The sequence below is a fragment of the Oncorhynchus mykiss genome, chromosome 6 (genome assembly GCF_013265735.2).
Source record: "Oncorhynchus mykiss isolate Arlee chromosome 6, USDA_OmykA_1.1, whole genome shotgun sequence".
In the NCBI taxonomy this organism is placed as follows: domain Eukaryota; kingdom Metazoa; phylum Chordata; class Actinopteri; order Salmoniformes; family Salmonidae; genus Oncorhynchus; species Oncorhynchus mykiss.
The window spans coordinates 85,617,971-85,643,662 of NC_048570.1; the positions used below are offsets into that span (position 1 = coordinate 85,617,971).

The window sequence follows — 25,692 nt, forward strand, 5'->3', positions numbered from 1 at the left end:
GAACAGACAGTTTGAGTAGTTAACAGTCTATGAACAGACAGTTTGAGTAGTAAACAGTCTATGAACAGACAGTTTGAGTAGTAAACAGTCTATGAACAGACAGTTTGAGTAGTAAACAGTCTATGAACAGACAGTTTGAGTAGTAAACAGTCTTAACAGACAGTTTGAGTAGTTAACAGTCTATGAACAGACAGTTTGAGTAGTAAACAGTCTATGAACAGACAGTTTGAGTAGTAAACAGTCTATGAACAGACAGTTTGAGTAGTAAACAGTCTATGAACAGACAGTTTGAGTAGTTAACAGTCTATGAACAGACAGTTTGAGTAGTAAACAGTCTTAACAGACAGTTTGAGTAGTAAACAGTCTATGAACAGACAGTTTGAGTAGTAAACAGTCTATTAACAGACAGTTTGAGTAGTAAACAGTCTTAACAGACAGTTTGAGTAGTAAACAGTCTATGAACAGACAGTTTGAGTAGTAAACAGTCTATGAACAGACAGTTTGAGTAGTAAACAGTCTATGAACAGACAGTTTGAGTAGTAAACAGTCTATGAACAGACAGTTTGAGTAGTAAACAGTCTTAACAGACAGTTTGAGTAGTAAACAGTCTTAACAGACAGTTTGAGTAGTAAACAGTCTATTAACAGACAGTTTGAGTAGTAAACAGTCTTAACAGACAGTTTGAGTAGTAAACAGTCTATGAACAGACAGTTTGAGTAGTAAACAGTCTATGAACAGACAGTTTGAGTAGTAAACAGTCTATGAACAGACAGTTTGAGTAGTAAACAGTCTATTAACAGACAGTTTGAGTAGTAAACAGTCTTAACAGACAGTTTGAGTAGTAAACAGTCTTAACAGACAGTTTGAGTAGTAAACAGTCTATTAACAGACAGTTTGAGTAGTAAACAGTCTATGAACAGACAGTTTGAGTAGTAAACAGTCTATGAACAGACAGTTTGAGTAGTAAACAGTCTATGAACAGACAGTTTGAGTAGTAAACAGTCTATTAACAGACAGTTTGAGTAGTAAACAGTCTTAACAGACAGTTTGAGAGGTAAACAGTCTATGAACAGACAGTTTGAGTAGTAAACAGTCTTAACAGACAGTTTGAGTAGTAAACAGTCTATGAACAGACAGTTTGAGTAGTAAACAGTCTATGAACAGACAGTTTGAGTAGTAAACAGTCTATGAACAGACAGTTTGAGTAGTAAACAGTCTATGAACAGACAGTTTGAGTAGTAAACAGTCTATGAACAGACAGTTTGAGTAGTAAACAGTCTATGAACAGACAGTTTGAGTAGTAAACAGTCTATTAACAGACAGTTTGAGTAGTAAACATTCTATGAACAGACAGTTTGAGTAGTAAACAGTCTATGAACAGACAGTTTGAGTAGTAAACAGTCTATGAACAGACAGTTTGAGTAGTAAACAGTCTATGAACAGACAGTTTGAGTAGTAAACAGTCTATTAACAGACAGTTTGAGTAGTAAACAGTCTATGAACAGACAGTTTGAGTAGTAAACAGTCTATTAACAGACAGTTTGAGTAGTAAACAGTCTATTAACAGACAGTTTGAGAGGTAAACAGTCTATGAACAGACAGTTTGAGAGGTAAACAGTCTAACAGACTGTTTGAGTAGTAAACAGTCTATTAACAGACTGTGTCAACAGTCTCAGCACACTGACCCAGATGTCTTTAGTCTATATAGTTCAGACAAGTGCAAAACATCATATTAATCCCCCACCTACCCACACACACACACAAACACACACACCCACGCCTACCTGTTCACCTATTCACACACAGTCTGATAAAAGATGAGTGCACACACACCTTGAAGACGTCACAGTGGTTTTCCACCATAAACAGCACCAGCAGGTCAACCTTCCCCTTGGCCAGTCTCATGCTGTAGACGATGGCACTAGAGAAAGATCTCTTCACCGCCATCCTGTTCTCTACCTGGAAAACAACACAACGTTCACATCTTCCTACATACAGGATATAGAGAGTGGCTGCTAGATATGAACCTTGACCTCTTGGAGTAGTTTGGAAGACACAAACACACACACAAACAGTCAGGGAGGGCTGTAGTAGTATATGCACACACACACACAAACAGTCAGTGAGAGCTATAGCAGTATACACACACACATCCCCCCCCCCCTCACCTCTTTGTGCAGTTTGACCTCCTGCGGTTTGGCAGCGACGGCCATGAATCGCAGCAGTCTGCGTAGCTCCTCTTTACTGCGAGAGTCCTGTAGTTTCAGACACAGCTGTAGGGCCTCCAGAGCCTGCTCCCTCTTCCCATTCACTATGGACACACAGAGAGGACAGGATAGCTGTTACCGTCCCTGACAGGCTGGGAGGAATCACAGGTGTGTGAATTCATGAGAGAGGATCTTAGCCAAACTAGTTGATAAACCCAGGTGTGGCTTCAGGGTCCTCGCTGAGAGTCAGCAGAGAAATCTGAACCCCCCCCTCTCTGTCCCCAGTCATGACGTTTGGGCTTTCACGTACTGGTTTAATCAGCTGAATGAATCCCTTGCATAATACTTGATATTAAAAAGTCTAAACCCATTTAGACAGGGGAAATGCCCTAGACCACATAGACCATGTATATGGCTGTCTTACCCAGTAGTTCAGAGATGCTGGAGTGGATGTCGAAGACGTGGTTGCTGAGTAGTGGAGGGTGCTGTGTCTCTCCGTAGTGCTGGACCAGGATCCCATACACCAGGCTCTTACACTGGCCCTGGTCCTCACCGCAGCGGGGCAGACCCCTGCTCACCTCAACCACCAAGTAATCTGGCAGGAACTCCAAACAGTCCACCGCCGCCGACAACCACTCATCAGCCCTGAGAGAGGGAGGGAGGAGATTATAAGTGATGAAGTAAATGAAACTAATCTAAAGAGGAGAGAGAAGAAGAGAGAGAGAGATATCAGAGAGAGATATCAGAGAGAGATAGTGAGAGAAAGAGCGAGAGATCAGTGAGAGAGAAAGAGATCAGAGAGATCGGAGAGAAAGACAGAAAGAGAGCTAGATCAGAGCGATAGAGAAAGAGAAGAGGGTATTTGGCTTATGTTTATTATCTATTTCACTTGCTTTGGCAATGTAAACATACGTTTCCCATGCCAATAAAGAGAGAGAGGGGAAAGGAGAGAGAAAGATCAGAGAGAGACAGACAGGTTTAATCAAGCTGCTCTTGACTGTCAGACAAACCACAGCCCAGTGACTGCAGTCAGTTGGCCATTTGTCCCTGAGTGCCCGAGAGCCCTGGGGGCAGCATCAACACAGAGAGAGGCCCTCACTGACACGCACACAAACACCAGCTCCATTACAAAACCCTGCCCTGCTGTGACAGAGGCTACGCTAGGCGTCTGGCTGCAACATGTTGAAAGGCTGGACATACAATACACACGCCAACCAAAGCTTAACAAGTCTACCGGCCATACATTTCTGCCAGTCAGATAAATATGTAGACTATGATTCACAGGGAGTGGGAGAGAATGGAGATGTCACTTTATTAGAGACAGGCCTTCTGTGATCAAAATCGTCTGCTTTATGTATAACATGAAAGTTATTGAATGTGCTCAGCCAGCTTTAACTGTAGCTAGTCAGTGAATGTCCTTTCACTGCCTTCTGTGATCAAAATCGTCTGCTTTATGTATAACATGAAAGTTATTGAATGTGCTCAGCCAGCTTTAACTGTAGCTAGTCAGTCAATCAGCCTTATGCCTGTGAATGTCCTTTCACTGTCCTTACCCATGCCTGGAACAAACAATTACATGGAAGAGGGTGGGGGGGATGAGGAAGGAAAGAGAGACGGAGAGAAGTACTAGAAATAGGACTAGTAGTAGTAGTAGTAGTAGTAGTACTAATATTAGTAGCAGTAGTAGTAGTAGCAGGACTAATATTAGTAGTAGTAATAGTAGTAGTAGTAGTAGGACTAATATTAGTAGTAGTAATAGTAGTAGTAGTAGTAGTAGTAGTAGTAGGACTAATATTAGTAGTAGTAATAGTAGTAGTAGTAGTAGCAGCAGCAGTAGTAGGACTAATATTATTAGTAGTAATAGTAGTAGTAGGACTAATATTAGTAGTAGTAGGACTAGTAGTAGTAGGACTAGTAGTAGTAGTAGGACTATTAGTAGGCCTAGTAGTAGTAGGACTAGTAGTAGTAGTAGTAGGACTAGTAGTAGTAGGACTAGTAGTAGTAGTAGGATGAGTAGTAGTAGGACTAGTAGGACTAGTAGTAGTAGGAGTAGTAGTAGTAGTAGGACTAGTACTAGTAGGACTAGTAGTAGGACTAGTAGTAGTAGTAGTAGGACTAGTAGTAGTAGTAGGATGAGTAGTAGTAGTAGTAGGACTAGAAGTAGTAGTAGGACTAGTAGTAGTAGTAGGACTAGTAGGATGAGTAGTAGTAGGACTAGTAGTAGTAGTAGTAGGACTAGTAGTAGTAGTAGTAGTAGGATGAGTAGTAGTAGGACTAGTAGTAGTAGTAGTAGTAGGATGAGTAGTAGTAGGACTAGTAGTAGTAGTAGGATGAGTAGTAGTAGGACTAGTAGTAGTAGGACTAGTAGTAGTAGTAGTAGGACTACTAGTAGTAGTAGGACTAGTAGTAGTAGGACTAGTAGTAGTAGTAGGACTAGTAGTAGTAGTAGGATGAGTAGTAGTAGGACTAGTAGGACTAGTAGTAGGACTAGTAGGATGAGTAGTAGTAGGACTAGTAGTAGTAGGACTAGTAGTAGTAGTAGTAGGACTACTAGTAGTAGTAGGACTAGTAGTAGTAGGACTAGTAGTAGTAGGACTAGTAGTAGTAGTAGGACTAGTAGTAGTAGGACTAGTAGTAGTAGTAGTAGGACTAGTAGTAGTAGTAGGATGAGTAGTAGTAGTATGATGAGTAGTAGTAGGACTAGTAGTAGTAGTAGTAGGACTACTAGTAGTAGTAGGACTAGTAGTAGTAGGACTAGTAGTAGTAGGACTAGTAGTAGTAGTAGGACTAGTAGTAGTAGGACTAGTAGTAGTAGTAGTAGGACTAGTAGTAGTAGTAGGATGAGTAGTAGTAGTATGATGAGTAGTAGTAGGACTAGTAGTAGTAGTAGTAGGACTACTAGTAGTAGTAGGACTAGTAGTAGTAGGACTAGTAGTAGTAGGACTAGTAGTAGTAGTAGTAGGACTACTAGTAGTAGTAGGACTAGTAGTAGTAGGACTAGTAGTAGTAGTAGTAGGACTAGTAGTAGTAGTAGGATGAGTAGTAGTAGTAGGACGAGTAGTAGTAGGACTAGTAGTAGTAGTAGGACTAGTAGGACTAGTAGTAGGACTAGTAGTAGTAGTAGGACGAGTAGTAGTAGGACTAGTAGTAGTAGGACTAGTAGTAGTAGTAGGACTAGTAGTAGTAGTAGTAGGACTAGTAGTAGTAGTAGGATGAGTAGTAGTAGGACTAGTAGTAGTAGTAGTAGTAGGACTAGTAGTAGTAGGACTAGTAGTAGTAGGACTAGTAGTAGTAGTAGTAGTAGGATGAGTAGTAGTATGACTAGTAGTAGTAGTAGGACTAGTAGTAGTAGGACTAGTAGTAGGACTAGTAGTAGTAGTAGGATGAGTAGTAGTAGGACTAGTAGTAGTAGTAGGACTAGTAGTAGTAGGACTAGTAGTAGTAGTAGGACTAGTAGTAGTAGGACTAGTAGTAGTAGTAGTAGTAGTATGAGTAGTAGTAGTAGTAGGACTAGTAGTAGTAGTAGGACTAGTAGTAGTAGGACTAGTAGTAGTAGTAGTAGTAGTAGGATACGTACTGTGCTTCGCTGAAGGCCTTCAGGACCTCTCTGTCCAGGTAGCTGGATGTGTAGAGCAGGTCTGGGTCACTGTCCATGCTGTGTAGAGGGGGCCTGGGCCGCTCCTCTCCCTCCAACAGACTCTCCAGAAGGGGGAGCTCTATCAGCTGTAGCAGCCTGAACACCGTCTGCTGGCGCCACACCTCGCCCACCACTGAGGAAAACAGGAAGACAAGTCACTATAACGGACACTTTACCACACATACACACCACCAAAGTAACAAACACACACTGATAATCATTCAGGGACACATGCCAACATATATTTTCTATGGACACTTACACTCCTGTGAGAGGCCGAGGTTGATCATCTGTGGGGTGATGGTTGAGGTGATGTTGAGGTTCCCCAACACGTCCTCTAGTGATTTGTCTGTTTTGACCGGAGAGTGGCTGTTGGAGTACTGGTCCTCTTTACTGAGGACAACCATATTGAGAGAAATCAGTGGACATGATGGGGGCAATCACAGACCTGTTATTACTGGAACTCAAAGCAGCATTTAGAACATGTTCAATCACAGGTGACCAGAATATGTCTACTTAGTGAAAGATGATTTGATGAAATAGGTGGGAAAACACATTTAGCAAAACAAATACTCTCGACCAATATAGTTCCACGCTCCTCTTTGGCTTTTGATAGAATCAGTCAATTTGACATTTTAAACACTGTACTTGGTGCAATCTTACTTTGCCTCAAGAGTGAGCTTGGTGTGTTTTTATATAAAACTCCTTGGGAGCACAGTTCACCTAAACGTGTGGCTCTGACATTTTATCTATCTATCTATCTACTGTATCTATCTATCTCACTCACTCACTCACTCACTCACTAACTCACTCACTCACTCACTCACTCACTCACTCACTCACTCACTCACTCACTCACTAACTCACTCACTAACTCACTCACTCACTAACTCACTCACTCACTCACTAACTCACTCACTAACTCTACTCTACTCTACTCTACTCTACTCTACTCTACTCAATTCAAGGGGCTTTATTGGCATGGGACACATATGTTAACATTGCCAAAGCAAGTGAAGTAGATAATAAACAAAAGTGAAATAAACAATACAAATGAACAGTAAACATTACACTCACAGACGTTCCAAAAGAATAAAGACATTTCAAATGTCATATTATGTATATATACAGTGTCGTAACGATGTACAAATGGTTAAGGAACAAAAGGGAAAATAAATAATCATAAATATGGGTTGTATTTACAATGTGTTTGTTCTTCCCTGGTTGACCTTTTCTTGTGGCAACAGGTCACAAATCTTGCTGCTGTGACAGCACACTGTGGTATTTCACCCAATAGATTAGTTAGGTTAGTTTTCAATTTCTTTGTGGATCTATGTAATCTGAAGGAAATATGTGTCTCTAATATGGTCATACATTGGGCAGGAGGTTAGGAAGTGCAGCTCAGTTTCCACCTAATTTTGTGGGCAGTGAGAACATAGCCTGTCTTCCCTTGAGAGCCAGCAAGGCTTTGCTCACTGAGTCTGTACATAGTCAAAGCTTTCCTTAAGTTTGGGTCAGTCACAGTGGACAGGTATTCTGCCACTGTGTACTCTCTGTTTAGGGCCAAATAGCATTCTAGTTTGCTCTGTTTTTTGTTAATTCTTTCCAATGTGTCAAGTAATTATCTTTTTGTTTCCTCATGATTTGGTTGGGTTTAATTGTGTTACTGTCCTGGGGCTCTGTGGGGTGTGTTTGTGTTTGTGAACAGAGCCCCAAGGACCAGCTTTCTTAGGGGACTCTTCTCCAGGTTCATCTCTCTGTAGGTGATGGCTTTGTTTTGGAAGGTTTGGGAATCACTTTCTTTTAGGTGGAAGTTACCTGTGCCGCTGATGTTTAGACCAAGGTATGTATAGTTTGTGTGCTCCAGGGAAACGGTGTCTAGATGGAATATGTATTTGCGGTCCTGGCGACTGGACCTTTTTTAAACTTAAATTTTACCATTATTTTGGTCTTACTGAGATTTACTGTCAGGGCCCAGGTATGACAGAATCTGTGCAGAAGGTCTAGGTGCTGCTGTAGGCCCTCCTTGTTTGGTGACAGAAGCACCAGATCATCAGCAAACAGTAGACATTTGACTTCATATTCTAGTAGGGTGAGGCCGGGTGCTGCAGACTGTTCTAGTGCCCTCGCCAATTCGTTGATATATATGTTGAAGAGGGTGGGGCTTAAGTTGCATCGCTGTCTCACCCCACGGCCCTGTGGGAATAAATGTGTGTGTTTTGCCAATTTTAACCGCACACTTGTTGTTTGTTTACATGGATTTTATAATGTCGTATGTTTTTCCCCCAACACCACTTTCCATCAATTTGTATAGCAGACCCTCATGCCAAATTGAGTCAAAGGCTGTTTTGAAATCAACAAAGCATGAGAAGACTTTGCCTTTGTTTTGGTTTGTTTGTTTGTCAATTAAGGTGGGGGGGTGGGGGGGTGAATACGTGGTCTGTCGTACGATAATTTGGTAAAAAGGCAATTTGACATTTGCTCAGTACATTGTTTTCACTGAGTAAATGTACAAGTATGTTGTTTATAATGCAGAGGATTTTCCCAAGGTTGCTGTTGGAGCATATCCCACGGGAGTTATTGGGGTCAAATTTGTTTCCACTTTTGTGGATTGTGGTGATCAGTCCTTGGTTCCAAATATTGGGGAAGATGCCAGAGCTGAGGATGATGTTAAAGAGTTTAAATATAGCCAATTGGAATTTGTTGTCTGTATATTTTATAATTTCATTGAGAATACCATCAACCCCCAGGCCTTTTTGGGTTGGATGGTTTTTATTTTGTCCTGTAGTTCATTCAATGAGTGGGTTCTGGTAGTCTTTAATAGCTGATTCTAAGATTTCTATTTGATCATGTATATGCTTTTGCTCTTTGTTATAGAGCCAACAAGATTGGATAAGTGGTTTACCCATACATCACCATTTTGGATAGATAATTCTTCTTCTTGTTGTTTTTTTAGTGTTTTCCAATTTTCCCAGAAGTGGTTAGTCTATGGATTCTTCAATTACATTGAGCTGATTTCTGACGTGCTGTTCCTCTTTTTCCGTAGTGTTTTCTATTTGAGATTTTTAGATTTGATAAGCTGAGGTCAAATATATTGTGAAGATGTTCTACTGCCAAGTTTACACCTTCACTATTGCAGTGGAACGTTTTGTCCAGGGAGTTGTCCAAAAGGGATTACATTTGTTGTTGCCTAATTGTTTTTTGGTAGGTTTCCAAACTACATTCCTTCCATCTATAGCATTTCTTAATATTACTCAGTTCCTTTGGCTTTGATGCCTCATGATTGACTATTGCTCTGTTCAAGTAGACTGTGATTTTGCTGTGGTCTGATAGGGGTGTCAGTGGGCTGACTGTGAACGCTCTGAGAGACTCTAGGTTGAGGTCAGTGATAAAGTAGTCTACAATACTACTGCCAAGAGATGAGCTATAGGTGTACCTACCATAGGAGTCCCCTCTCTCTAGTCTCTCTCTCGCTCTACCCTGTCTCTCTCTCTACACACACACACGGTCTGCTCTCTCTCTACTCTCTCTCTCCACTCTTTCATCTCAGTGAAACAGATTGGAGGCAGCAGGTTTTCATGGGTACAGTCCTGAGCTGTCACTCAGGACCACTTCACATGGTTAAGGGGAGACCAGAGAGCCACCATGGCCGATGGCCATATCATATGATCATCACACCACTTCAGTTCCCCTTTTGGTCTCAGTGCAGATTTCCGTCCTCTGCACTCTAGTTTCCTTTAGTAAGTTTCATGTAGAATAGCTACTTAATGTTCTAAACTCTTACAGACAGAAGAGAGACACATAGCATCCACAACACAGATTGAAAGCATTGACATCAACTCTTTATGTCTGGACCTCCCAGAATAATGACCAACGGTGCCAAATCTGCAGGCTCTGTGACAAGTTCTCTAAACCCATAATCACTTACAGAGCTCTGAGTCAAACCATACAGTCCCTGTCTCACTGCCTAACAAGGAGCTCTCTAACCAAGTGTCTAGCTGTGTGTTTGGGTAGAGAGAAAAAATACCCGTTCTTTAATACAGAGCCAAAAATCATAGGAATCATGCAAATTAGGTTTACTGGGACATTATCACAATCATCAGCAAGGAGAGCCTTGATTGGTCAACTGAGAAGCACCAATCAGTGAGAGCAAGCACAAGGTCACAGAGGTCATTGGTGAGTTTTGAGATGAAAGCCCCCATAAAAGGAATCCATTGTTAATCCGCTATTTGGGAAGGATTACGAAACATATCAACTCAGCTCAACAAAGCTTTATAAACTCAGCCGACCGTACCGTTTGAGAGGTGGGCTGTAGCTGTTCCGGTGTTTGCTCGGCGAGTCGTATCCACTCTCGATGGTGATGGTGCTCGTCGAGTGCGAGCTGGTCATGGTAGTGGGACTAGACGGAAGAGGAAGCAACCGGTACAGACTACAGCTACTGTCCTCGAAGGTGGCACGCCTCTTCTCCTTATTCCCAAATACGTTGGTGCCCACCGCCTCGAACACCCGCGAATCCATCAGGGCCTGGCAGAGGCGTACGGCCTTGGAGCGAGGCACCTCGGCATCGCCGCAGAACCGTGACTGGATGACATGGGCCAGCACCACGTCCACAGCCTCTGACCCCAGGAAACAGTCATGGTAGGTCTTGAGCTTATGACGGTGGCGCTTGACCTGGATGCGCTGCTGGAGGTTGGCGATGATGCTGCTCCAGATGAAGGTGGCCCGGAACGGCTTACCGGCCATGCCCTGCTCTCTTGGGGGAGGGAATAGGAGGAGGGGGGGTGAGAAAGCATGAAACTCAGTAAATTCAGCATAGATCACAGTGTTCTAAAGTCCACTCTTTAGATCTGAGTAGTATAATTTACAGAGCTCTTCAACAGCTCAACATCTCCTTTACAGAGCTCTTCCAACAGTTCAACATCTCCTTTACAGAGCTCTTCAACAGCTCAACATCTCCTTTACAGAGCTCTTCAACAGCTCAACATCTCCTTTACAGAGCTCTTCAACAGCTCAACATCTCCTTTACAGAGCTCTTCAACAGCTCAACATCTCCTTTACAGAGCTCTTCAACAGCTCAACATCTCTTTTACAGAGCTCTTCCAACAGTTCAACATCTCCTTTACAGAGCTCTTCAACAGCTCAACATCTCCTTTACATAGCTCTTCCAACAGTTCAACATCTCCTTTACAGAGCTCTTCAACAGCTCAACATCTCCTTTACAGAGCTCTTCAACAGTTCAACATCTCCTTTACAGAGCTCTTCCAACAGTTCAACATCTCCTTTACAGAGCTCTTCCAACAGTTCAACATCTCCTTTACAGAGCTCTTCAACAGCTCAACATCTCCTTTACAGAGCTCTTCAACAGCTCAACATCTCCTTTACAGAGCTCTTCCAACAGTTCAACATCTCTTTTACAGAGCTCTTCAACAGCTCAACATCTCCTTTACAGAGCTCTTCAACAGTCCAACATCTCCTTTTACAGAGCTCTTCAACAGTTCAACATCTCCTTTACAGAGCTCTTCAACAGTTCACCATCTCCTTTACAGAGCTCTTCAACAGTTCAACATCTCCTTTACAGAGCTCTTCAACAGCTCAACATCTCCTTTACAGAGCTCTTCAACAGTTCAACATCTCCTTTACAGAGCTCTTCCAATAGTTCAACATCTCCAAAGTAAAGAACCTTCTAGGCCAAGAACAATAGCACACTCACCAGCCTTGACATTACACTACATAGCACACACACACACACACACACACACACACACACACACACACACACACACACACACACACACACACACACACACACACACACACACACACACACACACACACACACACACACACACACACACACACACTGTAATGCTCTTACATGCCTTGTAATGGCACCATTGGGACTAATGTCCCTCCCCAACCGATCCCCTATAACATACAGACACTCTTCTAACACACACACACACACACACACACAAACAGATGGACACACCGCACCCATCCCTCTTCATCCAACTCTGATACAATGATGAGATTGTCAGCCGCATCTCCAGGGCTATCTCAGCCACAATGATGAGATTGTCAGCTTTTTGTCTCCAGGCTGATCCATCCCAGCATGCTCTTTCCTATCCAGCCACATCAACAGGGTGGGCCGTATCCCACATCACACACACACACACACACACACACACTGAACGTCATCAGATCGCACCAGTGAGGCTAATCATTTCAAACTCATCAAAAACCTTCTGTAATCTTCACATGCATATATAATTACAGGCAGACACACAGCAACCCACACTTTTACCTCAATACGCTGTGCATCAATGCATGGCTCTACTTCAACTGCTGCACCATAAACCACATTGACCAAGGGCTCTACTTCAACTGATGCCTTATTTATCTGATGTCAGAGGAGAGGGGGGAGAGGGGAGGGGGAGAGGGAGAGGGAGAGGGGGGAGAGGGAGAGGGAGAGAGGAGGGGGGGACGGGGAGAGGGGAGGGGGAGACGGGGAGAGGGGAGGGGGAGAGGGGGAGAGGGGACGGGGAGAGGGGAGGGGGAGACGGGGAGAGCGGGGGGAGAGGAGAGGGGAGGGGGAGAAGGGGGGGGGGGGGGGGAGGGAGAGTGGGGAGAGGGGAGGGAGAGGGGGAGAGAGGAGGGGGAGAGGAGAGTGGGGAGAGGGGAGGGGGAGAGGAGAGGGGGAGAGGGGGGGGGGGGGAGGAGAGTGGGGAGAGGGGAGGGGGAGAGGAGAGGGGGAGGGGAGAGGGGAGAGGAGAGTGGGGAGGGGGAGAGGGGAGAGGAGAGGGGGGAGAGGGGCTGGTGAAGTCCTCGTTGAGATGTTGAAGGGAAGGGAAAGGGGCTGGTGAAGTCCTCGTTGAGATGTTGAGGAGAAGGGGCTGGTGAAGTCCTCGTTGAGATGTTGAGGGAAAGGGGCTGGTGAAGTCCTCGTTGAGATGTTGAGGGGAAGGGGAAAGGGGCTGGTGAAGTCCTCGTTGAGATGTTGAGGGAAAGGGGCTGGTGAAGTCCTCGTTGAGATGTTGAGGGAAAGGGGCTGGTGAAGTCCTCGTTGAGATGTTGAGGGAAAGGGGTTGGTGTAGTCCTCATTGAGATGTTAAGGGGAAGGGGAAAGGGGCTGGTGAAGTCCTCGTTGAGATGTTGAGGGAAAGGGGCTGGTGAAGTCCTCGTTGAGATGTTGAGGGGAAGGGGAAAGGGGCTGGTGAAGTTCTCGTTGAAATGTTGAGGGGAAGGGGAAAGGGGCTGGTGAAGTCCTCGTTGAGATGTTGAGGGAAAGGGGCTGGTGAAGTCCTCGTTGAGATGTTGAGGAGAAGGGGCTGGTGATGTCCTCGTTGAGATGTTGAGGGAAAGGGGCTGGTGAAGTCCTCGTTGAGATGTTGAGGGAAAGGGGCTGGTGAAGTCCTCGTTGAGATGTTGAGGGAAAGGGGCTGGTGAAGTCCTCGTTGAGATGTTGAGGGAAAGGGGCTGGTGTAGTCCTCGTTGAGATGTTAAGGGGAAGGGGAAAGGGGCTGGTGTAGTCCTCGTTGAGATGTTGAGGGAAAGGGGCTGGTGAAGTCCTCGTTGAGATGTTATGGGGAAGGGGAAAGGGGCTGGTGAAGTCCTCATTGAGATGTTGAGAGAAAGGGGCTGGTGAAGTCCTCGTTGAGATGTTGAGGGAAAGGGGCTGGTGAAGTCCTCGTTGAGATGTTGAGGGGAAGGGGAAAGGGGCTGGTGAAGTTCTCGTTGAAATGTTGAGGGGAAGGGGAAAGGGGCTGGTGAAGTCCTCGTTGAGATGTTGAGGGAAAGGGGCTGGTGAAGTCCTCGTTGAGATGTTGAGGGGAAGGGGAAAGGGGCTGGTGAAGTTGTCGTTGAGATGTTGGGGGAAAGGGGCTGGTGAAGTCCTCGTTGAGATGTTGAGGGGAAGGGGAAGGGGAAAGGGGCTGGTGAAGTTGTCGTTGAGATGTTGAGGGGAAGGGGAAAGGGGCTGGTGAAGTCCTCGTTGAGATGTTGAGGGAAAGGGGCTGGTGAAGTCCTCGTTGAGATGTTGAGGGAAAGGGGCTGGTGAAGTCCTCGTTGAGATGTTGAGGGGAAGGGGAAATGGGCTGGTGAAGTTTTCGTTGAGATGTTGAGGGAAAGGGGAAAGGGGCTGGTGAAGTCCTCGTTGAGATGTTGAGGGAAAGGGGCTGGTGAAGTCCTCGTTGAGATGTTGAGGGGAAGGGAAAGGGGCTGGTGAAGTCCTCGTTGAGATGTTGAGGGGAAGGGAAAGGGGCTGGTGAAGTTCTCGTTGAGATGAACAGGAGGCACAGCTTGCCTACCCCACTGCTGTCATTGGTTTTGCTGGGGGTTGTGGAAGGGAAAGGGTGTGTGTGTGTGTGTGGGGGGGGGGGGGTTGTGGAAGGGAAAGGGTGTGTGTGTGTGGGGGGGGGGGGGGGGTTGTGGAAAGGAAAGGGTGTGTGTGTGTGTGGGGGGGGGGTTGTGTTTTTTTTTGTAGGTCTGTGAGAAGCTTTTATTCCTCCCCCAGTGGGAACCATTTAAAGACTGGTAAGCAAATGTTAGTGCAGTCTTCAGGAAGGAGCTGAGAAAAGAACACTGGGGACTGAACCTCTTCAATCACTTCCTCACAGCACCACTACAGACTCACATGACATCACAACCTGATAAAGACCATTATGACCCCAAAACACCCAAAACACACTGTGCCAGACGGCACCAGACGGAGTAGGATAAAGTTGCTCCTAAGATGATCTAACACCAGTTTTACATTTTCACCCTTAATGGTTAAGGTTATGATTTGAGGATGGTAATCTGATTCTAGATCTGTGTCAAAGGGCACCTTCCACCTGGAGCGTAGGTAGCAGGCAGTGAGCAGACATTAACTGTCCTTTCATTGACGTAACAAAACAGGTTCATAAGGAAGAAGGTGTGTGCTGGATGTCTCCTATCTCCATGAACCACAGGTTAATGTGTCCCATTAATGTCAAACACAGTTTCCCTCTTCGGACGGCACTGCGACAACACAATATCCTGTACCGCTTGGAAGGTTTTGCATATTACTGATGTAACCAATGAACTATGTTGTAACAGGCACCGTCCAGTCACTACAGCTGTCTGACAGCCTGCTGATAGCCTGAATAACAGCACAACTCAGGATAAAAAAAACAATACAAAGATCTTAGCCTGACATGACCATCACAGCATGGTAGATAACCTGACATGACCATCACAGCATGGTAGATAACCTGACATGACCATCACAGCATGGTAGATAACCTGACATGACCACCACAGCATGGTAGATAACCTGACATGACCACCACAGCATGGTAGATAACCTGACATGACCATCACAGCATGGTAGATAACCTGACATGACCACCACAGCATGGTAGATAACCTGACATGACCATCACAGCATGGTAGATAACCTGACATGACCATCACAGCATGGTAGATAACCTGACATGACCATCACAGCATGGTAGATAACCTGACATGACCATCACAGCATGGTAGATAACCTGACATGACCATCACAGCATGGTAGATAACCTGACATGACCATCACAGCATGGTAGATAACCTGACATGACCATCACAGCATGGTAGATAACCTGACATGACCATCACAGCATGGTACATAACCTGACATGACCATCACAGCATGGTACATAACCTGACATGACCATCACAGCATGGTAGATAACCTGACATGACCATCACAGCATGGTAGATAACCTGACATGACCATCACAGCATGGTAGATAACCTGACATGACCATCACAGCATGGTAGATAACCTGACATGACCATCACAGCATGGTAGATAACCTGACATGACCATCACAGCATGGTAGATAACCTGACATGACCATAACAGCATGGTAGATAACCTGACATGACCATCACAGCATGGTAGATAACCTGACATGACCATCACAGCATGGTAGATAACCTGACATGACCATCACAGCATGGTAGATAACCTGACATGACCATCACAGCATGGTAGATAACCTGACATGACCATCACAGCATGGTAGATAACCTGACATGACCATCACAGCATGGTAGATAACCTGACATGACCATCACAGCATGGTAGATAACCTGACATGACCATCACAGCATGGTAGATAACCTGACATGACCATCACAGCATGGTAGATAACCTGACATGACCATCACAGCATGGTAGATAACCTGACATGACCATCACAGCATGGTAGATAACCTGACATGACCACCACAGCATGGTAGATAACCTGACATGACCATCACAGCATGGTAGACAACCTGACATGACCATCACAGCATGGTAGATAACCTGACATGACCATCACAGCATGGTAGATAACCTGACATGACCATCACAGCATGGTAGATAACCTGACATGACCATCACAGCATGGTAGATAACCTGACATGACCATCACAGCATGGTAGATAACCTGACATGACCTTCACAGCATGGTAGATAACCTGACATGACCATCACAGCATGGTAGATAACCTGACATGACCATCACAGCATGGTATATAACCTGACATGACCATCACAGCATGGTAGATAACCTGACATGACCATCACAGCATGGTAGATAACCTGACATGACCATCACAGCATGGTAGATAACCTGACATGACCATCACAGCATGGTTGATAACCTGACATGACCATCACAGCATGGTAGATAACCTGACACGACCAACCTGACATGACCATCACAGCATGGTAGATAACCTGACATGACCATCACAGCATGGTAGATAACCTGACATGACCATCACAGCATGGTTGATAACCTGACATGACCATCACAGCATGGTAGATAACCTGACATGACCAACCTGACATGACCATCACAGCATGGTAGATAACCTGACATGACCATCACAGCATGGTAGATAACCTGACATGACCATCACAGCATGGTACATAACCTGACATGACCATCACAGCATGGTAGATAACCTGACATGACCATCACAGCATGGTAGATAACCTGACATGACCATCACAGCATGGTAGATAACCTGACATGACCATCACAGCATGGTAGATAACCTGACATGACCATCACAGCATGGTAGATAACCTGACATGACCATCACAGCATGGTAGATAACCTGACATGACCATAACAGCATGGTAGATAACCTGACATGACCATCACAGCATGGTAGATAACCTGACATGACCATCACAGCATGGTAGATAACCTGACATGACCATCACAGCATGGTAGATAACCTGACATGACCATCACAGCATGGTAGATAACCTGACATGACCATCACAGCATGGTAGATAACCTGACATGACCATCACAGCATGGTAGATAACCTGACATGACCATCACAGCATGGTAGATAACCTGACATGACCATCACAGCATGGTAGATAACCTGACATGACCATCACAGCATGGTAGATAACCTGACATGACCATCACAGCATGGTAGATAACCTGACATGACCATCACAGCATGGTAGATAACCTGACATGACCACCACAGCATGGTAGATAACCTGACATGACCATCACAGCATGGTAGATAACCTGACATGACCATCACAGCATGGTAGATAACCTGACATGACCATCACAGCATGGTAGATAACCTGACATGACCATCACAGCATGGTAGATAACCTGACATGACCATCACAGCATGGTAGATAACCTGACATGACCATCACAGCATGGTAGATAACCTGACATGACCTTCACAGCATGGTAGATAACCTGACATGACCATCACAGCATGGTAGATAACCTGACATGACCATCACAGCATGGTATATAACCTGACATGACCATCACAGCATGGTAGATAACCTGACATGACCATCACAGCATGGTAGATAACCTGACATGACCATCACAGCATGGTAGATAACCTGACATGACCATCACAGCATGGTTGATAACCTGACATGACCATCACAGCATGGTAGATAACCTGACACGACCAACCTGACATGACCATCACAGCATGGTAGATAACCTGACATGACCATCACAGCATGGTAGATAACCTGACATGACCATCACAGCATGGTTGATAACCTGACATGACCATCACAGCATGGTAGATAACCTGACATGACCAACCTGACATGACCATCACAGCATGGTAGATAACCTGACATGACCATCACAGCATGGTAGATAACCTGACATGACCATCACAGCATGGTACATAACCTGACATGACCATCACAGCATGGTAGATAACCTGACATGACCATCACAGCATGGTAGATAACCTGACATGACCATCACAGCATGGTAGATAACCTGACATGACCATCACAGCATGGTTGATAGCTGCTTAAATGACTAACAAAGAACCCCCAGGCTGATATTGATGACAATGTAATAGCAGCCTAATGCAGGCCTGGAAAAAGACATGAGGGTGAAATACAATTACACAGGATTACAAGACATTCATTGGTTTAACACCCAGAAAACCCCATTACTGGATAAATTACTGTAAACTGCATTAGAGTGGAATCCTTCATTTGGGGGTTAAGAAAGCGTTATTAGAGGGCGACCATCTGGAAAAGCCGTCTGGGGATCCTGGTACAGTAATCCGGATCTACTCAATGTCAGCATCACTCGAGTTGAGGAGTTCACGGGGTCGATGTGCGGATGAAAACAATCCTGGGAATCGGAATGGTCTGTCACCTCGGTTTGCCCGCCCTAACTGAGATTGGAGCCAGTTTGCATAGCTGTCGCCAAATATCCCACTTCCCCGCCCTCCCCCAGTCCCCAGCTCTCCTTCCCTCCTCTGGCGGGCGCGTTGCATCAGGGGGGAATTCGCTCTATTCGGTCAAGGGCAACAGAGAGCGGTGTGTTTGCACACCATGCAGGTAAATAATCCCAATGGGAACAGTATCACCGCATACTTACTCCCAAACGGAACGCGTTGATTTGTGGACTGATAGGGGAGACTATCTGCTGTAGCCGGAAGTGTACCTATTGGAAATAATTAGGCTCAGGTAGAAGACCTTGGAGTTTTACATGATTATTTTTTTTATAACCTATTAAGAAGAATATTTCGAAGAATGACAAAAAAGCAACAGGCATCAGACAGAAAGTAAACTAGGCTTGGTTCTGTGACGTTCATTCCTCTACGCGCTCAGACTAGTCACAACTGATAGAGCCTGAAGGAAACTACTAACGTACATCTAAAACCCATGCAGTTTGAATTTGTCTAAATACCTCTCACTGCAGATTATGCCTATAGCCTACAAGAGCTGAGAAACTGCACTGCCATAAATCATTGGAATCAGAAATACTGTTGTTCCTCCGAAGAAAAAAAGACTCTGAAAGTAGCCTAATAATGTATATAGCTATGGTAATGAATTAATTATTTGAAAATATGAACTGTTAATTATTACATTAGGAAACAATATATACAATGTTGAGCAATTACAGGCTATATAGTTTAGTTGACTGGGATGTGACCCATCTGGGTTACACCTAAAAACAGAGCCATAAGGCTTATAGAATATATTTCAACTATAAACCATTTGGATCTATTCAGCTCCATGGCCTAAACAGTTATGTATTGACACAAACTATAGCAAAATCAAAGCACTTTCTCTAATATTTTGTGTTAGGCTTACTGGAAAACGAAACAAAAGCTGTGACATGATTTCGTAATAAATAAATAAACATTTCAAAGTTATCAATAAGGATGAAATATTTTATTAGGCCTACCTCGTGGTTTGTGCAGCATGAAAACAGTTCCCGGAGCGCTAAACGGCTACCTCTCGTTTCCACGGTATCATTTGGCTCCTACTACTAACGTCTGGTGTCCTCTTGCTTCTCCGAAGTCCCTTCTCGCACCACAGTGACGTAACTGCAAAGTCGACCCGAAACCGCCTCGCTCGCTATACGTTATTCAGGACGATTACAACGTTAAATAACGCCTCCACCTCCAACCTCATTTACATGATAAGTATTTCGCTTTTTAGACATTTAGAATATGAAAAGACCGAGAATATGTTTTTAAGTGTTACATTTCCCCCTTAATCTCTCTGTCTCCCCTTCTTGGTCTCGCTCACACTTTCGCGCACACACACACCATTCATTTTATCGGTTTCGAATTCTTTAACAGAGACCAAAGGTTTATACACTTCAGCTGTTTACATGTTCTGAATTGACATCTTACATTTAGCTTGTCACATGTAAATTACAGGGCCATGTTTGATCAGCAGTTAACCAGGCAATAAACTATTGTTAGGCTACCTCCTAAAGAATTCCCATCAGCATGACTCAGATCTGAAAACTCTCTAAAGGTATTTCCTAGAACAGAGAAATCACAGCTTTAGCTAGCTTCAGTCACATTCAACCAGTGAACCACATTCACTCCTCGTGGATATTCTTTGGTTATGACACCATAAAGGCAATCCATTCCAATGGCAAAATACAGAGGCAAAATCTGTGCAGAGGTTGTCTACAGTCTCCAGGCTCTGTGGTGCTCCCTCTCCCAGCCTCACCTTGTTAAACATACAGTAGAAAACCGCTGATAGCAGAGCAGCTGATAGAAAGAAACCACTATTTCTCTTTGACAGCGCGTAGGGAGGAGAGTGGAGGCATGTGGAACAGTTGGATGTCAACCTGCTCTGTGTGTTTTTATAAGGCCATTTACTTCTACTGAGTGGAGAGAGAGAGAGAGAGATAGAGAGAGAGAGAGAGAGAGATCGAGAGAGAGACAGACAGAGAAATAATTGAATTGCAAGAGAGAGCAGGAGGGTGACAGTGGGAGGATAGTTACTGAGGAAGGGAGACAGAGAGACAGACAGACCGAGAGAGAATTGAATTGAAAGAGAGAGCAGGAGGGTGACAGTGGGAGGATAGTTACTGAGGAGGGGAGACAGAGAGACAGACAGACAGAGAGAGAATTGAATTGAAAGAGAGAGCAGGAGGGTGACAGTGGGAGGATAGTTACTGAGGAGGGGAGACAGAGAGACAGACAGACAGAGAGAGAATTGAATTGAAAGAGAGAGCAGGAGGGTGACAGTGGGAGGATAGTTACTGAGGAGGGGAGACAGAGAGACAGACACACAGAGAGAGAATTGAATTGAAAGAGAGAGCAGGAGGGTGACAGTGGGAGGATAGTTACTGAGGAGGGGAGACAGAGAGACAGACAGACAGAGAGAGAATTGAATTGAAAGAGAGAGCAGGAGGGTGACAGTGGGAGGATAGTTACTGAGGAGGGGAGACAGAGAGACAGACAGACAGAGAGAGAATTGAATTGAAAGAGAGAGCAGGAGGGTGACAGTGGGAGGAGAGTTACTGAGGAGGGGAGACAGAGAGAAAGGGGTTGAAGAAAAGGAACAAAGGAAAAGACAGGAGTCCTTTTTTTATTTATTCTTATTTAACAAGGAAAGTCCATTAAGAACACGTTTTTATTTACAATGACAGCCTACCGGGGAACAGTGGGTTAACTGCCTTGTTCAGGGGCAGAACAACAGATTTGTACCATGTCAGCCCTGGAATTCGATCCAGCAACCTTTCGGTCACTGGACCAATGCTCTAACCACTAGGCTACCTGCCTCTAACCACTAGGCTACATGCCTCCAACCACTAGGCTACATGCCTCTAACCACTAGGCTACATGCCTCTAACCACTAGGCTACATGCCTCTAACCACTAGGCTACATGCCTCTAACCACTAGGCTACATGCCTCTAACCACTAGGCTACATGCCTCTAACCACTAGGCTACATGCCTCCAACCACTAGGCTACATGCCTCTAACCACTAGGCTACATGCCTCTAACCACTAGGCTACATGCCTCTAACCACTAGGCTACATGCCTCTAACCACTAGGCTACATGCCTCCAACCACTAGGCTACATGCCTCTAACCACTAGGCTACATGCCTCTAACCACTAGGCTACATGCCTCTAACCACTAGGCTACATGCCTCCAACCACTAGGCTACATGCCTCTAACCACTAGGCTACATGCCTCTAACCACTAGGCTACCTGCCTCCAACCACTAGGCTACATGCCTCTAACCACTAGGCTACCTGCCTCCAACCACTAGGCTACCTGCCACCCCAGGTCCTAAAGTCCTAAAGACTTGGATTGGAGTCCTAAAGTCTTGGGTTGCTGACTGACTGATAATGACCCCTTATTCAGACCCTCCAAATCCTGTGGTAGATGGATTCATTCACAAATTTGGGCAGTAGCCCCAACCGGGAATCGAACCCCAGTCCAACAACTGTCAACCCAACACATTAGTCAACAGATCTGAACCTCTCAACAAGGTCGCCAAGGGTTGGGTCCCTCCACACTTCTCTATACCAAGTCCTTCACATGCACACGTAGCTAGGTGTTGGGTTAAGGTTGATACAATATGATAGAGTCCTATAGGTGATGTGAGGTTGGAGGTCATTAAGGAGGCATCGTAACAAGCTGGTTACAATGGAATTGCCTCAGCTTTGTGTTATTATGACGTCCGTAACAGATGACTGTCTCTACAGCCCACTTCATGTCCATCATTCTCCCTACAACCCTTCTATAAGCTGCTGCAGCCATGGACACCTTTATGCTGTTGACATCAACAGTTACTAACATGTGGGGTAGGTGCCAGGGCTGAGTGGTCACCCAAAGTGACACGTTACTGAAACAGAAGCAGCAGTCTCATGCATAAAACAGCACACACACACAGTGAGAGAGACAACTTGCACATCGTTACGACACTGTATATAAACATAATGACATTTGAAATGTCTTTATTCTTTTGGAACTTCTGTGAGTGTAACGTTTACTGTTAATTTCACTTTTGTTTATTATCTACTTCAATTGCTTTGGCAATGTTAACATATGTGTCCCATGCCAATAAAGCCCTTGAATTTAATTGAATTGAGAGTGAGGAGGGGCCGAGGACACAGATCTGAAACTTAACACCTGTGCACAGACACCCTCAGGTGGCAAAGCCTCCATAATGATGTGGCTAAACACAGCCCTTATGTTGTCTACAGTTTAGTAAACATTCATTGTGGTCGGAATCTCATGATTGTTTGGCAAATTGTCAGAGGCCACACAGACTCACTCACGCACATGCAGGAAGGCAGGCACGCACAAACCCACCCACGCAGAACACACACACACAAACAACCACACACACACTTCATCCAGTCTGAAAGGTATAGATCCAGTCTGAAGGGGATAGATCCTGTCTGAAGGGGATAGATCCAGTCTGAAGAGGATAGATCCAGTCTGAAGCGTATAGATCCAGTCTGAAGGGGATAGATCTAGTCTGAAGGGGATAGATCCTGTCTGAAGAGGATAGATCCATTCTGAAGGGGATAGATCCTGTCTGAAGAGGATAGATCCAGTCTAAAGCATATAGATCCAGTCTGAAGGGCATAGATCTTGTCTGAAGGGGATAGATCCTGTCTGAAGAGGACAGATCCTGTCTGAAGGGGATAGATCCCATCTGAAGGGGATATATCCTGTCTGAAGGGGATAGATCCTGTCTGAAGGGGATATATCTAGTCTGAAGGGGATAGATTCTGTCTGAAGGGGATAGATCCTGTCTGAAGGGGATAGCTAGTCTGAAGGGGATAGATCCTGTCTGAAGGGGATAGATCCTGTTTGAAGGGGATAGATCCTGTCTGAAGGGGATAGATCCTGTCTGAAGGTGTTAGATACAGTCTAAAGCGTATAGATCCAGTCTGAAGGGCATAGATCTTGTCTGAAGGGGATAGATCCTGTCTGAAGGGGATAGATCCCATCTGAAGGGGATATATCCTGTCTGAAGGGGATAGATCCTGTCTGAAGGGGATAGATCATGTCTGAAGGGGATATATCTAGTCTGAAGGGGATAGATTCTGTCTGAAGGGGATAGCTAGTCTGAAGGGGATAGATCCTGTCTGAAGGGGATAGCTAGTCTGAAGGGGATAGATCCTGTCTGAAGGGGATAGATCCTGTCTGAAGGGGATAGATCCTGTCTGAAGGTGTTAGATACAGTCTAAAGCGTATAGATCCAGTCTGAAGGGCATAGGTCATGTCTGAAGGGGATAGATCCTGTCTGAAGGGGATAGATCCTGTCTGAAGGGGATATATCCTGTCTGAAGGGGATAGATCCTGTCTGAAGCGTATAGATCCAGTCTGAAGGGCATAGCTAGTCTGAAGGGGATAGATCCTGTCTGAAGGGGATAGATCTAGTCTGAAGGGGATAGATCCTGTCTGAAGGGGTTAGATCCACAGACTGAGATCCTCACTGGAGAAGCCCCCATTTCGATAGAAATATAATCCATTGTCATGGAAATGATAATGCATTAAGGTGATACATTGAACTCAAGGCGTACAGTCCGTCATGAGTACTGAGAGGAAGACTGAACATTACAGGTCATCTCTCAAAGACACAATGCTGGAGAAGAATAAAGAAGGCAACTGTGCCGGTGGAAACCGGTCTGACAGAGGATGGTTACATTCTCTAACATTATGTGTGTGTGTGTGTGTGTTGGAGTGTGTATGTGTGTAAGAGAGAGAGATAGAGAGACAGAGACCGAAAGTATGTGTGTGGGGGGTGCATTTGCTTGAGTCTCCTCCCTGTCCCTGTCACCTAATTTCCTAGATGATTATAGATAAAGAAAAATATAAAAAACGTTCTAGAGAAGAGAGAAAGAGATAAGATACATTCAGAGACACATCTTTAGACATTCTACAGAAGCACACATTCTGGGAGGACTCACATTCAGAGGAAACAGTTCCCAGAGCAGTAACTGTTAACCCCTAACCATAAAACACAATGTAACACGCCTATAAGCAGAACAATACAGACTGCTCCACAGTGTGACTAAATACAGACTAGAGAGAATTCACATGAAAGACAAAGCTCAGGACGATGTCAAACGCTATGAATGAAATTCCACAACATAGAACTAAAACTCACTAAGCATGTTCAGAACATAGAACTAAAACTCACTAAGCATGTTCAGAACATAGAACTAAAACTCACTAAGCATGTTGACAACATAGAACTAAAACTCACTAAGCATGTTCAGAACATAGAACTAAAACTCACTAAGCATGTTCAGAACATAGAACTAGAATGATTATATTTCTATGGATGAGATTAATTGATCACAGCTTCATTAAATACTACCCGCAAAACACCAGTCTCAATGATCAATTAGCCTTTTAAAATGATAAACTTGGATTAGCTAACACAACGTGCCATTGGAACACAGGAGTGATGGTTGCTGGTAATGGACCTCTGTACGCCAATGTAGATATTCCATTAAAAAAATCAGCCGTTTCCAGCTACAATAGTCATTTACAACATTAACAATGTCTACACTGTATTTCTGATAAATATGATATTATTTTAATGGACAAAAAATTTGCTTTTCTTTCAAAAACAAGGACAAGTGGAAGTGACCCCAAACTTTTGAACAGTCGTGTACCTATATAGGTATATGAAATATTGTATGCTAATGAGAAACCTTTATACACACACAGGATTACCTATAACATAATCTAATAGACTAACTCACCACAAATGCAAACAGCGCTATCAAGAAGGTCCAAATGTAGTTACAGGAGAATATTACACTTGAATTCAGACCTGTCTCTTTTCCGTACCGACTGTCAATGTCAAGCCTGAAGCGTGAAAACCATGCAGGTTGGCATTTATTGGGATGACTCGTGTAATGGAGGCAGCTCTGCAGAGTGGTCACTCGCTGGCACAGTCACAAAGTCATAAAATCTGATTTGAAACCTTACCCTAACCTTAACCACACTGCTAACCCTAATGATGGCTAACCATAACCTTAAATTATCACCAAAAAAGCTAATTTTAGTTATCATGAATTTTTACAAT

At 44.5% G+C, this 25,692-nt stretch overlaps 1 protein-coding gene across 3 annotated transcripts in view; it reads right to left on the minus strand.

Moving 5' to 3' along the window:
- LOC110506192 (DEP domain-containing protein 7) overlaps positions 1-25,487 on the minus strand; it is a 39,197-nt gene extending 13,710 nt beyond the window's left edge. The window contains exons 1-7 of one of the 3 annotated variants that reach the window (XM_036981301.1): positions 25,367-25,487; positions 10,139-10,597; positions 6,107-6,237; positions 5,785-5,977; positions 2,632-2,852; positions 2,169-2,311; positions 1,834-1,959 (exon numbers count right to left, since the gene is read on the minus strand). In XM_036981301.1, coding sequence (XP_036837196.1) covers positions 1,834-1,959; positions 2,169-2,311; positions 2,632-2,852; positions 5,785-5,977; positions 6,107-6,237; positions 10,139-10,587 — 1,263 coding nt within the window. In that variant the 5' untranslated portion in view covers positions 10,588-10,597; positions 25,367-25,487. Of the gene's footprint in view, positions 1-1,833; positions 1,960-2,168; positions 2,312-2,631; positions 2,853-5,784; positions 5,978-6,106; positions 6,238-10,138; positions 10,598-12,148; positions 12,181-19,565; positions 19,715-25,366 lie in introns of those variants that run through there. The other 2 variants (XM_036981300.1, XM_036981299.1) reach the window with 2 other exon arrangements.
- Positions 25,488-25,692: the final 205 nt, after the last annotated feature.